At 39.8% G+C, this 10,129-nt stretch overlaps 1 protein-coding gene across 4 annotated transcripts in view; it reads left to right on the top strand.

The window, feature by feature from the left end:
• The first annotated feature begins 3,306 nt into the window (after positions 1–3,306).
• The window catches only part of LOC133636328 (gastrula zinc finger protein XlCGF57.1-like), a 346,899-nt gene continuing 340,076 nt past the window's right edge, over positions 3,307–10,129 (top strand). For 2 of the 4 annotated variants that reach the window (XM_062030249.1, XM_062030253.1), the window contains exon 1: positions 3,317–3,829. In XM_062030249.1, the coding sequence (XP_061886233.1) occupies positions 3,643–3,829 (187 nt within the window). In that variant the 5' untranslated portion in view covers positions 3,317–3,642. Of the gene's footprint in view, positions 3,830–10,129 lie in introns of all 4 variants that reach the window. The other 2 variants (XM_062030245.1, XM_062030252.1) reach the window with 2 other exon arrangements.

The following is a 10,129-nucleotide window of genomic DNA, read 5'->3' as shown; positions in this document are numbered from 1 at the left end:
GATAGCAGGGCACAACAAGGAGTTCCTTTCAAGTAGACTTTAAGCTAGTTCAGTGACGATCGCAAACGTTTTCATCTGCTCGAATCTCATGCCAAACAAAGTATCATCGGTATGTATTGTTGAGTAGTATGCTAATATTTGATTGAGTTGTATTATTTGTTGGTTGTGATGTAATTTGGGACGTTTTATGGCCAAAAGTCAGTCCTGCTAATTTTCGGAATTCATACAGTGAAGTGAATGTTAGCATAGTAAGCTAGTTTGCTATAAAGCACTTATATTACATATTTTGTGGCATTTATTTGTCCATTTAAGTTCAATACACAGCATAATGCACGTTTTATCGTAATGGGATTGTGTGTGTGTAATAAGGCTGTGTGTGCATGTTTGTAATGTAAGCATCCTTTCTGCTTGTATGCTTTCAGTTTACCCTTTTTAGGGTCAATAAACCTGTGGACAAGAAGACGTTTTTCAGAGTGTTTGATCAAGAAAAGGTGTTAGGGTAAAGCCAAGATATTTCTACATATCGAGGGCGGCACACTTGAAGATTACTTTTTCCGGTCTTTGTCTTTGCAGCGAAAGGTCTCAGATCAAACATGGATCCGTCTTGGCGGTATCTGAAGTAGATGCCAATGTCAAGGTCCTTGATAGCATGGAGGATGACTTGTGTGAAGAAGAGGTTGAAGGTTGACACCGTTACTGATCCCAAAGCTGCCAGTATAGTCGTCGTTTTAGAGGACCTGACCAATCATGTCATCGTGAGAGAGCCTTATCAACATTGTGAACTTTTCTGGGCCGCCCAATTTTGCCAACATAGACCAGAGTGCTTCAAGATTCACTGAGTCAAAATCCTTGGTTAGTTCAACAAAGACCTACAGGTCCATCTGTTGCTCAATACACTTTTCTGGGAGTTGGCGTATCACAATGCTTCTGCCCAGACAGAAACCACTTTTGATGCATTTGGTGGATGCATCAACAGAGAGAGGGTGTGCAGCGCCCCCTTTGGCTGCACCGAAGATGGCTTTGAGATGGCTGAAGAGCATTTTGGAGTTGAGAGAATCTGCGTAACGCTGGATTTCCTCCGCTTTTGGCTCCCACCATGTGTCTTGCACAGAGCAGAGCTCTCTTTGGTCTTTTGCTTGACAGTCTTTAAACCTGTCATGTTGGGATCCACAATATAGGCTCTTCTTTTTTCATCTTTTCGAGCCTGTACAGTCATGTCGTACTCATCAAACTAGTTTTGAATTCTCTGCTTCTTGGCAAACAGAGGTTGTGCAGTCGCTGCTACTACGTCCCTGAACTGGGTCCATTTGTCTGGTGTACTGCCTGTAAGGGGTCCTTTTGAATCCAATTCTTGGTCCAAGCTGGCGGGAGAGTGAAGTTTGGCTGTATTAAAGCATACTTTAGTGACTTTTGCCTATACTTTCATGTGGTTCTTATTGGGCTAAATCTGGAACCTGGGTTATTAGTTTTCCTGCCATCTTATGTGTCTAAACAATAAAGTTCCTTGAATCCTTCAACTCCCCTACCTGTGTACTCACCAGAACCCCCTTAGTCCAGCACATCACCCTAGTCTTGCAGCAACTCAACTGGCTCCTCGTCAAAGACCGTAGCCAATTTTAGATCATTTTCTTACTTGCAAGGTTATTCACAACCTCGCCCCGTCATATCTTCATATCTTCATATCTTTGGAACTTTAAAAGTATTTGAAAACATGACGTCTTGGAAAGACATACTTTTTAATACTTTTTGGGGACTTGCTTGTAGATGTGCAACATGTAAGACCTATGCTGACCCGCATGTAGCAAATAAAGTAGAGGAATGTAATACAGTTATTTCTGTCAGGAGCTGGAATGCAGCTTAGCGACGTGACCCCAAGGATGCAGAGAAAATACTCACATGGAGGGGAGGAAAGAATAAAAACTCAACCACAAAAGGAGTGGAGGAAAACAAAAGAAGGCGAGTGCAGAAGTAAATGCGCAAGAGACTGAACTAATTTTGTACCAGAAACAACCCGTGTACGCGAAGCAATGATCCGTCGCTGTCTGGATGACAGGGCTAGACTGAAATAGGAGATTGATTGGCAACATGGTACAGGTGTGTCCCGGTTGCATATCAGGCAGCTGGTGTGGAAGATTGTGAACAGCACGAGGAAATGAAAAACACCAAATATGGGCACAGGACAGGAACTTATATACCACATACAGATAACAAGCAAACTTAAGTCCAAAACAGTTACAAAGATGTAACAATTTCCTCACTTTGGACGAAGATATCAACCGCTTTTCTCTCTGGTCGGTGGAACCAATCAGATGATAGGACCCGCCCACTGACTTTGATGGCTGAGTTTGAAAGATAAAATACATTTATGTATTTAATTTGAATGAATTATCACATTTAAGTAATTATTTAAAGATGTATTTATTTGTTTAATTTTGTCCCATTTGACCCTCCATATTTTTGGAACAGCAAGACTTCCACAATATGGACTCATTTAGCCTTTTCAAATCAAGAACACACTTATTCCAGAATGCTTATTCACTTTCATTTCAGCTATTTCAAGTTTCTTGTCTAAACTGACATTTTATGTTTCATATTGTTCAATGTTGTAATGTTTGTATCATCTCTAGAAAGGCACCTTATAAATAACATTGATTATTATTATTCGTATTATTATTAAACAGAGGATTTGGTCCTTTCACATCATCTACAACCTTTTTTTCTTCCTGAGAACTTTAAAAAAAAGAACTAAAATGGCGGAGATTTACTCATTTTTTTGTCATGTTTATTTTCATAGCTTCTTTCAAGCCAAACAAAGGAAATAAGATTATTTTGCCAGAGCACATTTGTATCACTACTAGAGGTATTTTGTCAAAAATAAAGGATTTAGCGTGTTATTAATATGAGCAGCAACATTTCAATGGTACTATATGTAGGACTTTACAATACTGTACTGCCGTCTACTGGTGACTTTTGGCTACCGCACGATAAATTGAGGTGTAGGCGAGAGGCAGTAGCTTAGTTTCACTTTCACTTTGCCTTTGACCTCATTTTTCATTATCATCAGAATAAAACACAGGACCAAAATGTATCGTTTTATTGGTGAATAATACAACAATATATACATCATTTTAGTTCATGTAACAATTACAACAAAATAATACAATTAATCATTTTATTACAAACAACAGTTTTAACAAAGTCAATAATGCAAAATAAATGTAGGAAATCAAAAAGTGATCACGCTCCTGATTTACTACAAAGCTTTGAGTCTTCTGCGCATGACACATCTCGCGAGAGCAGAGCAGTCATAGACGAGCGCAGAACCGTCTTGTAACGTCAAGCGTGCCAACTGTCGTGAAAGCACATTGACGCAGAAAGAAGCCAGAAGGACGCTAATAAGTCAGTCTTATTATTTGTTCTCCAGTTTGAAATATTTACGTCGTATAAAATACATCTTTGTTTCTTTATTTAAGGATAGAAGCGTCTCGATGTGCTAGAAGCACTTTGCTGGATCTCGTGCTCGTTGATTGTTCGTTAGCTTAGCTCGCTAGTTAGCTTAGCTTGTTAGCTGCTAACAGAAGTTATCAACACATCGCTAAGTAGAGATCAAGCGTGAGAGTAAAGTGTTGTGATTGTGTGAAAATGTCTACATTACACATGTTGAGAGCGTTGGTGGATCAGCGACTAACTGCTGCCGTTGACGAAATATTTGTAGTGTTAGAAAGAACGATAGCAGAATACGAGGCGGAACTTTCTAGAACAAAAGAGGAGAACTATCAACTACTGGACGCTGTTTTCAAGAAACATCAAGTTGTGTTACACAGAACAGGTTTGTTGACTTCTTACTCTCACATGTTTACTAACTTTATATATGATTATTAACACCTTTCTTCAATAGATGGTTAATCAGTGGCCTAGTGGTTAGAGCAGACCTGGGCAAATTAAGGTCCGGGGGCCACATGCGGCCCGCCGGACATTCCCAAATCATTTTTTAGATATTTAAGATGGAAATTTAAATATCTAAGTTTAAGTTAGATATTAAACTTAAACATTTCATACATTTGTTTTTGAAATGTATGAAAATTCCGGTTTTCCTGGAAATTCAAGTTTGAGTTCATAATTCCTGGTTTTCCAAAGCCCTATACAAAGTATTTCAATGGTTGGAATCTGCGCTTCTGCATGATATACCAGTTACTATGGTATTCTAATTAGTTACTATGGTAATCTAATTAGTTACTATGGTATTCTAATTAGTTACTATGGTAATCTAATTAGTTACTATGGTATTCTAATGAGTTACTATGGTAATCTAATTAGTTACTATGGTATTTTAATTAGTTACTATGGTAATCTAATTAGTTACTATGGTATTATAATTATTTACTATGGTAATCTAATTAGTTACTGTGGTATTCTAATTAGTTACTATGGTATTCTAATTAGTTACTATGGTAATCTAATTAGTTACTATGGTCATCTAATTAGTTACTATGGTCATCTAATTAGTTACTATGGTCATCTAAGTCACAGCAGCTCAGACGAGGCACCAAGCAGTGTGGGCGGGGAGCGTTTCCACGGAATGTTTCCTGAAATGTGGGTGTCAGGGACAGACGCGGAAGAAGATTTTCACAACAAAGTTCTAAAGCTTAGTGATATATCAGATATATCCGATTGTAAGTGTTTGTTGTTTTACCCTTCGCGTTCATATTTCGCTGTGTTTGTTGCATTTTGCTTGATTGTAAAATATGTGGATGGAGAGGGGGTGTGACGTTCATATGTTGTCAATATTCAGTGTTTTATTCTTCATAGTTAATATTGTAAATCCCACATTCTTTATTTTCATGTACATTGTGGGTGTCTCATTCAGTAAAATTTTTTTAAATTCCATTCCGTTTTTTCAGGCGTTTTTAGCATTCAATCAGACATTATTGTGAGGTTTTGTATTAGTGGTCCTAAAAATACAAATACCGGCCCCCAGACACATCTTTTTCTCTAAATGTGGCCCCTGAGTCAAAATAATTGCCCAGGCCTGGGTTAGAGTGTCCGCCCTGAGATGGGTAGGTTGTGAGTTCAAACCCCGGCCGAGTCATACCAAAGACTATAAAAATGTGAGCCATTACCTCCATGCTTGGCACTCAGCATTAAGGGTTGGAATTGGGGGTTGCATCACCAAAAATGATTCCCGGGCGCGGCCAACGCTGCTGCTCACTGCTCCCCTCACCTCCCAGGGGGTGATCAAGGGTGAGGGGTCAAATGCAGAGAATAATTTTGCGACACTTTGTGTGTGTGTGTGTGTGTGTGTGTGTGTGTGTGTGTGTGTGTGTGTGTGTGTGTGTGTGTGTGTGTGTGTGTGTGTGTGTGTGTGTGTGTGTGTGTGTGTGTGACAATCATTGGTACTTTAACTTGAACTTAATAGGAAGATGGTTTGTCTTGTGGGGATGATGCAATGCTTTCATTTACATTCTTCATGAAAACGAGACAGTTTGAGGTTGATGTTCCTCTCAGTTTGTAACAATGTGTGATTGATTGAAGGAGTTATGAGAAGTTTGCATAGGAAAGGCTACACTTTCATCACGGTACACATTCACTGCTCAGTGTTTCCCCAGAAAATGTGTTAGTTAAAGGCCTACTGAAAGCCACTACTACCGACCACGCAGTCTGATAGTTTATATATCAATGATGAAATCTTAACATTGCAACACATTCCAATACGGCCGGGTTAAAGGCCTACTGAAACCCACTACTACCGACCACGCAGTCTGATAGTTTATATATCAATGATGAAATCTTAACATTATAACACATGCCAATACGGCCGGGTTAACTTATAAAGTGACATTTAAAATTTGCCGCTAAACTTCCGGTTCGAAACGCCTCTGCGGATGACGTATGCGCGTGACGTAGCCCGGCGAACACGGGTATGCCTTCCACATTGAAGCCGATACGAAAATGCTCTGTTTTCATTTCATAATTCCACAGTATTCTGGACATCTGTGTTCGTGAATCTGTTTCAATCATGTTCATTGCATTATGGAGAAGGAAGCCAAGCAAGCAAAGAAGAAAGTTGTCGGTGCGAAATGGACGTATTTTTCGAACGTAGTCAGCCACAACAGTACACAGCCGGCGCTTCTTTGTTTACATTCCCGAAAGATGCAGTCAAGATGGAAGAACTCTGATAACAGAGACTCTAACCAGGAGGACTTTTGATTTGGATACACAGACGCCTGTAGAGAACTGGGACAACACAGACTCTTACCAGGATTACTTTGATTTGGATGACAAAGACGCAGACGTGCTACTGTGAGTATGCAGCTTTGGCTTTTTTTTGCGTATGTACGTAACTTTTTTAAAATATATAAGCTTTATGAACCTTGGGTTAGGTGAACGGTCTTTTGGGCTGAGTGATTGTGTGTGTTGATCATGTGTTTGAATTGTATTGGCGTGTTCTATGGAGCTAGGAGCTAGCAGAGGAGCTAGGAGCTAGCATAACACGTACCGTACCTTACGTGCGCGTCACGTACGTAACTTTTTAAAAATATATAAGCTTTATGAACCTTGGGTTAGGTGAACGGTCTTTTGGGCTGAGTGATTGTGTGTGTTGATCAGGTGTTTGAATTGTATTGGCGTGTTCTATGGAGCTAGGAGCTAGCAGAGGAGCTAGGAGCTAGCATAACAAACACGCAGGTGTTATTATGCAGGATTAATTTGTGGCATATTAAATATAAGCCTGGTTGTGTTGTGGCTAATAGAGTATATATATGTCTTGTGTTTATTTACTGTTGTAGTCATTCCCAGCTGAATATCAGGTACCGTGAGTATGCAGCCTTGGCTGCTAAACATTCGATAACTTGACCGTATGTGCGCGTCACGTACGTAACTTTTTAAAAATATATAAGCTTTATGAACCTTGGGTTAGGTAAACTGTCTTTTGGGCTGAGTGATTGTGTGTGTTGATCAGGTGTTTGAATTGTATTGGCGTGTTCTATGGAGCTAGGAGCTAGCAGAGGAGCTAGGAGCTAGCATAACAAACACGCAGGTGTTTTTATGCAGGATTAATTTGTGGCATATTAAATATAAGCCTGGTTGTGTTGTGGCTAATAGAGTATATATATGTCTTGTGTTTATTTACTGTTGTAGTCATTCCCAGCTGAATATCAGGTCACCCTCGGCTCTCACAGCATCTTCCCTATCTGAATAGCTTCAACTCCCCACTAGTCCTTCACTTGCACTTTACTCATCCACAAATCTTTCATCCTCGCTCAAATTAATGGGGAAATTGTCGCTTTCTCGGTCCGAATCTCTCTCACTTCATGCGGCCATCATTGTAAACAATAGGGAACTTTGCGTATATGTTCAACTGACTACGTCACGCTACTTCCGGTAGGTGCAAGCCTTTTTTTTATCAGATACCAAAAGTTGCAATCTTTATCGTCGTTGTTCTATACTAAATCCTTTCAGCAAAAATATGGCAATATCGCGAAATGATCAAGTATGACACATAGAATAGATCTGCTATCCCCGTTTAAATAAAAAAAATTCATTTCAGTAGGCCTTTAACTTATAAAGTGACATTTTAAAATTCCCGGGAAATATCCGGCTGAAACATCGCGGTATGATGACGTATGCGCGTGACGAAGTCCGAGTAACGGAAGTTATGGTACCCCGTAGAATCCTATACAAAAAGCTCTGTTTTCATTTCATAATTCCACAGTATTCTGGACATTTTTTGCAATTTTTTTAATGAACAATGAAGGCTGCAAAGAAGACAGTTGTAGGTGGGATCGGTGTATTAGCAGCGGACTACAGCAACACAACCAGGAGGACTTTGTTGGAGTGCTAGCCGCGCTAGCCGCCAACTTCACCTTGACTTCCTACGTCTCCGGGCCGCCAAACGCATCGGGTGAAGTCCTTCGTCCTTCTGCCGATCGCTGGAATGCAGGTGAGCACGGGTGTTGATGAGCAAATGAGGGCTGGCTGGCGTAGGTGGAGAGCTAATGTTTTTAGCATAGCTCTGTGCAGTACGGTTGCTAAGTTAGCTTCAATGGCGTCGTTAGCACAGCATTGTTAACCTTCGCCAGGCTGGAAAGCATTAACCGTGTATTTACATGTCCACGGTTTAATAGTATTGTTGATTTTCTATCTATCCTTCCAGTCAGGGGTTTATTTATTTTGTTTCTATATGCAGTTAAAGCAAGATGCTATCACGTTAGCTCGTAGCTAAAGCATTTCGCCGATGTATTGTCGTGGAGATAAAATGCACTCACTGAATGTCCATTTCGCGTTCTCGACTCTCATTTTCAAGAGGATATAGTATCCCAGGTGGTTTAAAATACAAATCTGTGATCTACAATAGAAAAAGGAGAGTGTGGAATCCAATGAGCCAGCTTGTACCTAAGTTACGGTCAGAGCGAAAAAAGATACGTCCATCGCTGCCTCTCAAGTCCTTCACTGTAACGTTCCTCATCTACGAATCTTTCATCCTCGCTCAAATTAATGGGGTAATCATCACTTTCTCGGTCCGAATCTCTCTCGCTCCATTGTAAACAACGGGGAATTGTGAAGAATACTAGCTCCTGTGACGTCACGCTACTTCCGCTACAGGCAAGGCTTTTTTTTATCAGCGAGCAAAAGTTGCGAACTTTATCGTCGATTTTCTCTACTAAATCCTTTCAGCAAAAATATGGCAATATCGCAAAATGATCAAGTATGACACATAGAATGGATCTGCTATTCCCGTTTAAATTAAAAAAAATCATTTCAGTAGGCCTTTAAGGTGGTGGGAGGGGGCGTTGCCGGAAGGGGGTGGGTGGGTGTAAGGAACAGTGTAACTCGGCCTGTCGCCATCACGTCTCCATCTCATCGCTGCCACCACAGCCTGGGGGGGCAATAAACTACAGACTCTGATTACATTGAACACATTGTTTATAAAAAAATAACCAAATAACAATATCTTATAATAAATACAAATATTAGAGAAATAAAGAAGCCTACAATTTTTGGTTGTGTTTTCCGCTCCATTTGCAGAATGGCGATATACGATATATATCTCCATATTTTTCCCGTTAAGTACAAACAAAACACAAAACAGTCCTAGTTACCTGAGATACTTAGTATGTCATTATTATGACTTAGTAAGTCAATATTTTGACTTAGTAATTTGAGGTTAGTTTGTCTAAATTGTCAGACGATTGCTTCTCTGAGGTCTCCATCATGTCCACAAGTCTCTTCTTTATCTGGACGTCGTCTTCTACTGCATTCAGCAACTTTGTCTCCATTGGAAGTTTTCCTTTTAGTCTGTCCTGCTTGTGGCTGTTGAGTTTTGCCTCGTGAATTTTTTTTTTTTTTTACAAAATGACATTCAACAATCATGAATACATTATTTGGGATAAAGCCACAAGATAGTGACATGTTATTTACAACATGTCAAATGGTCCTCAACATCGTCAGGAAACAATGTGTGTCAATAAAACACTTCGAGCTATTTTAATTTTGACAGAAAAAAACAATATGTAATGCAACTGCAGTTTTACTTAACTCAATATTATTTATTACATGAAACTACTCAAAGCATTTTTAATACAAGCCTATTTAAATACATGTAAAACAGCTGAACTTGAATATATGCTTGCCATCTTGACTTCGGATTCCAAAGCAAGTATTTTTGTCACACTGTTGTCAAACAATGATCATATTCAAACAAATATGATTCCACATTGTTGAAAGTGGTCATCTGAGAGCCTTTGGAATTGCAGTGCAGTTCATATCAAAATGTTTTGATGCCACATCTATCTGCCTTTTAACAATATTACTTCCTAGCAATGAAGTTAGCGCCCACATACCTGAAGTAGAGCTCTTCTCTCTTTCACCACAGAAGATTGTGGATTGCTCCTATTGGAATCTTGCTGCTCTTGTACATCATTGGGCATATCTTTGTCTGTGACCAGGCTGTCAAGGGTGAATGGAGAATCCCAACTCCTGTGAGAGCTTGTGTCAATATCTGATGTTTCTATTCCAAATGGAATGGATGTAGTTGATGGAGAAGCGCCCCAGATCTGCTGGCATAGTTGGAAGTACAGCAAAACAACTCTGGCGTAACCACTTCTTCCACCTGCGTCCACTGCTTGTCTGT

The sequence above is a fragment of the Entelurus aequoreus genome, linkage group LG20, assembly GCF_033978785.1.
Source record: "Entelurus aequoreus isolate RoL-2023_Sb linkage group LG20, RoL_Eaeq_v1.1, whole genome shotgun sequence".
Lineage (NCBI taxonomy): Eukaryota > Metazoa > Chordata > Actinopteri > Syngnathiformes > Syngnathidae > Entelurus > Entelurus aequoreus.
Note: the sequence above shows the minus strand (reverse complement) of the source record. Positions and strands in the feature narration are given on the sequence as shown.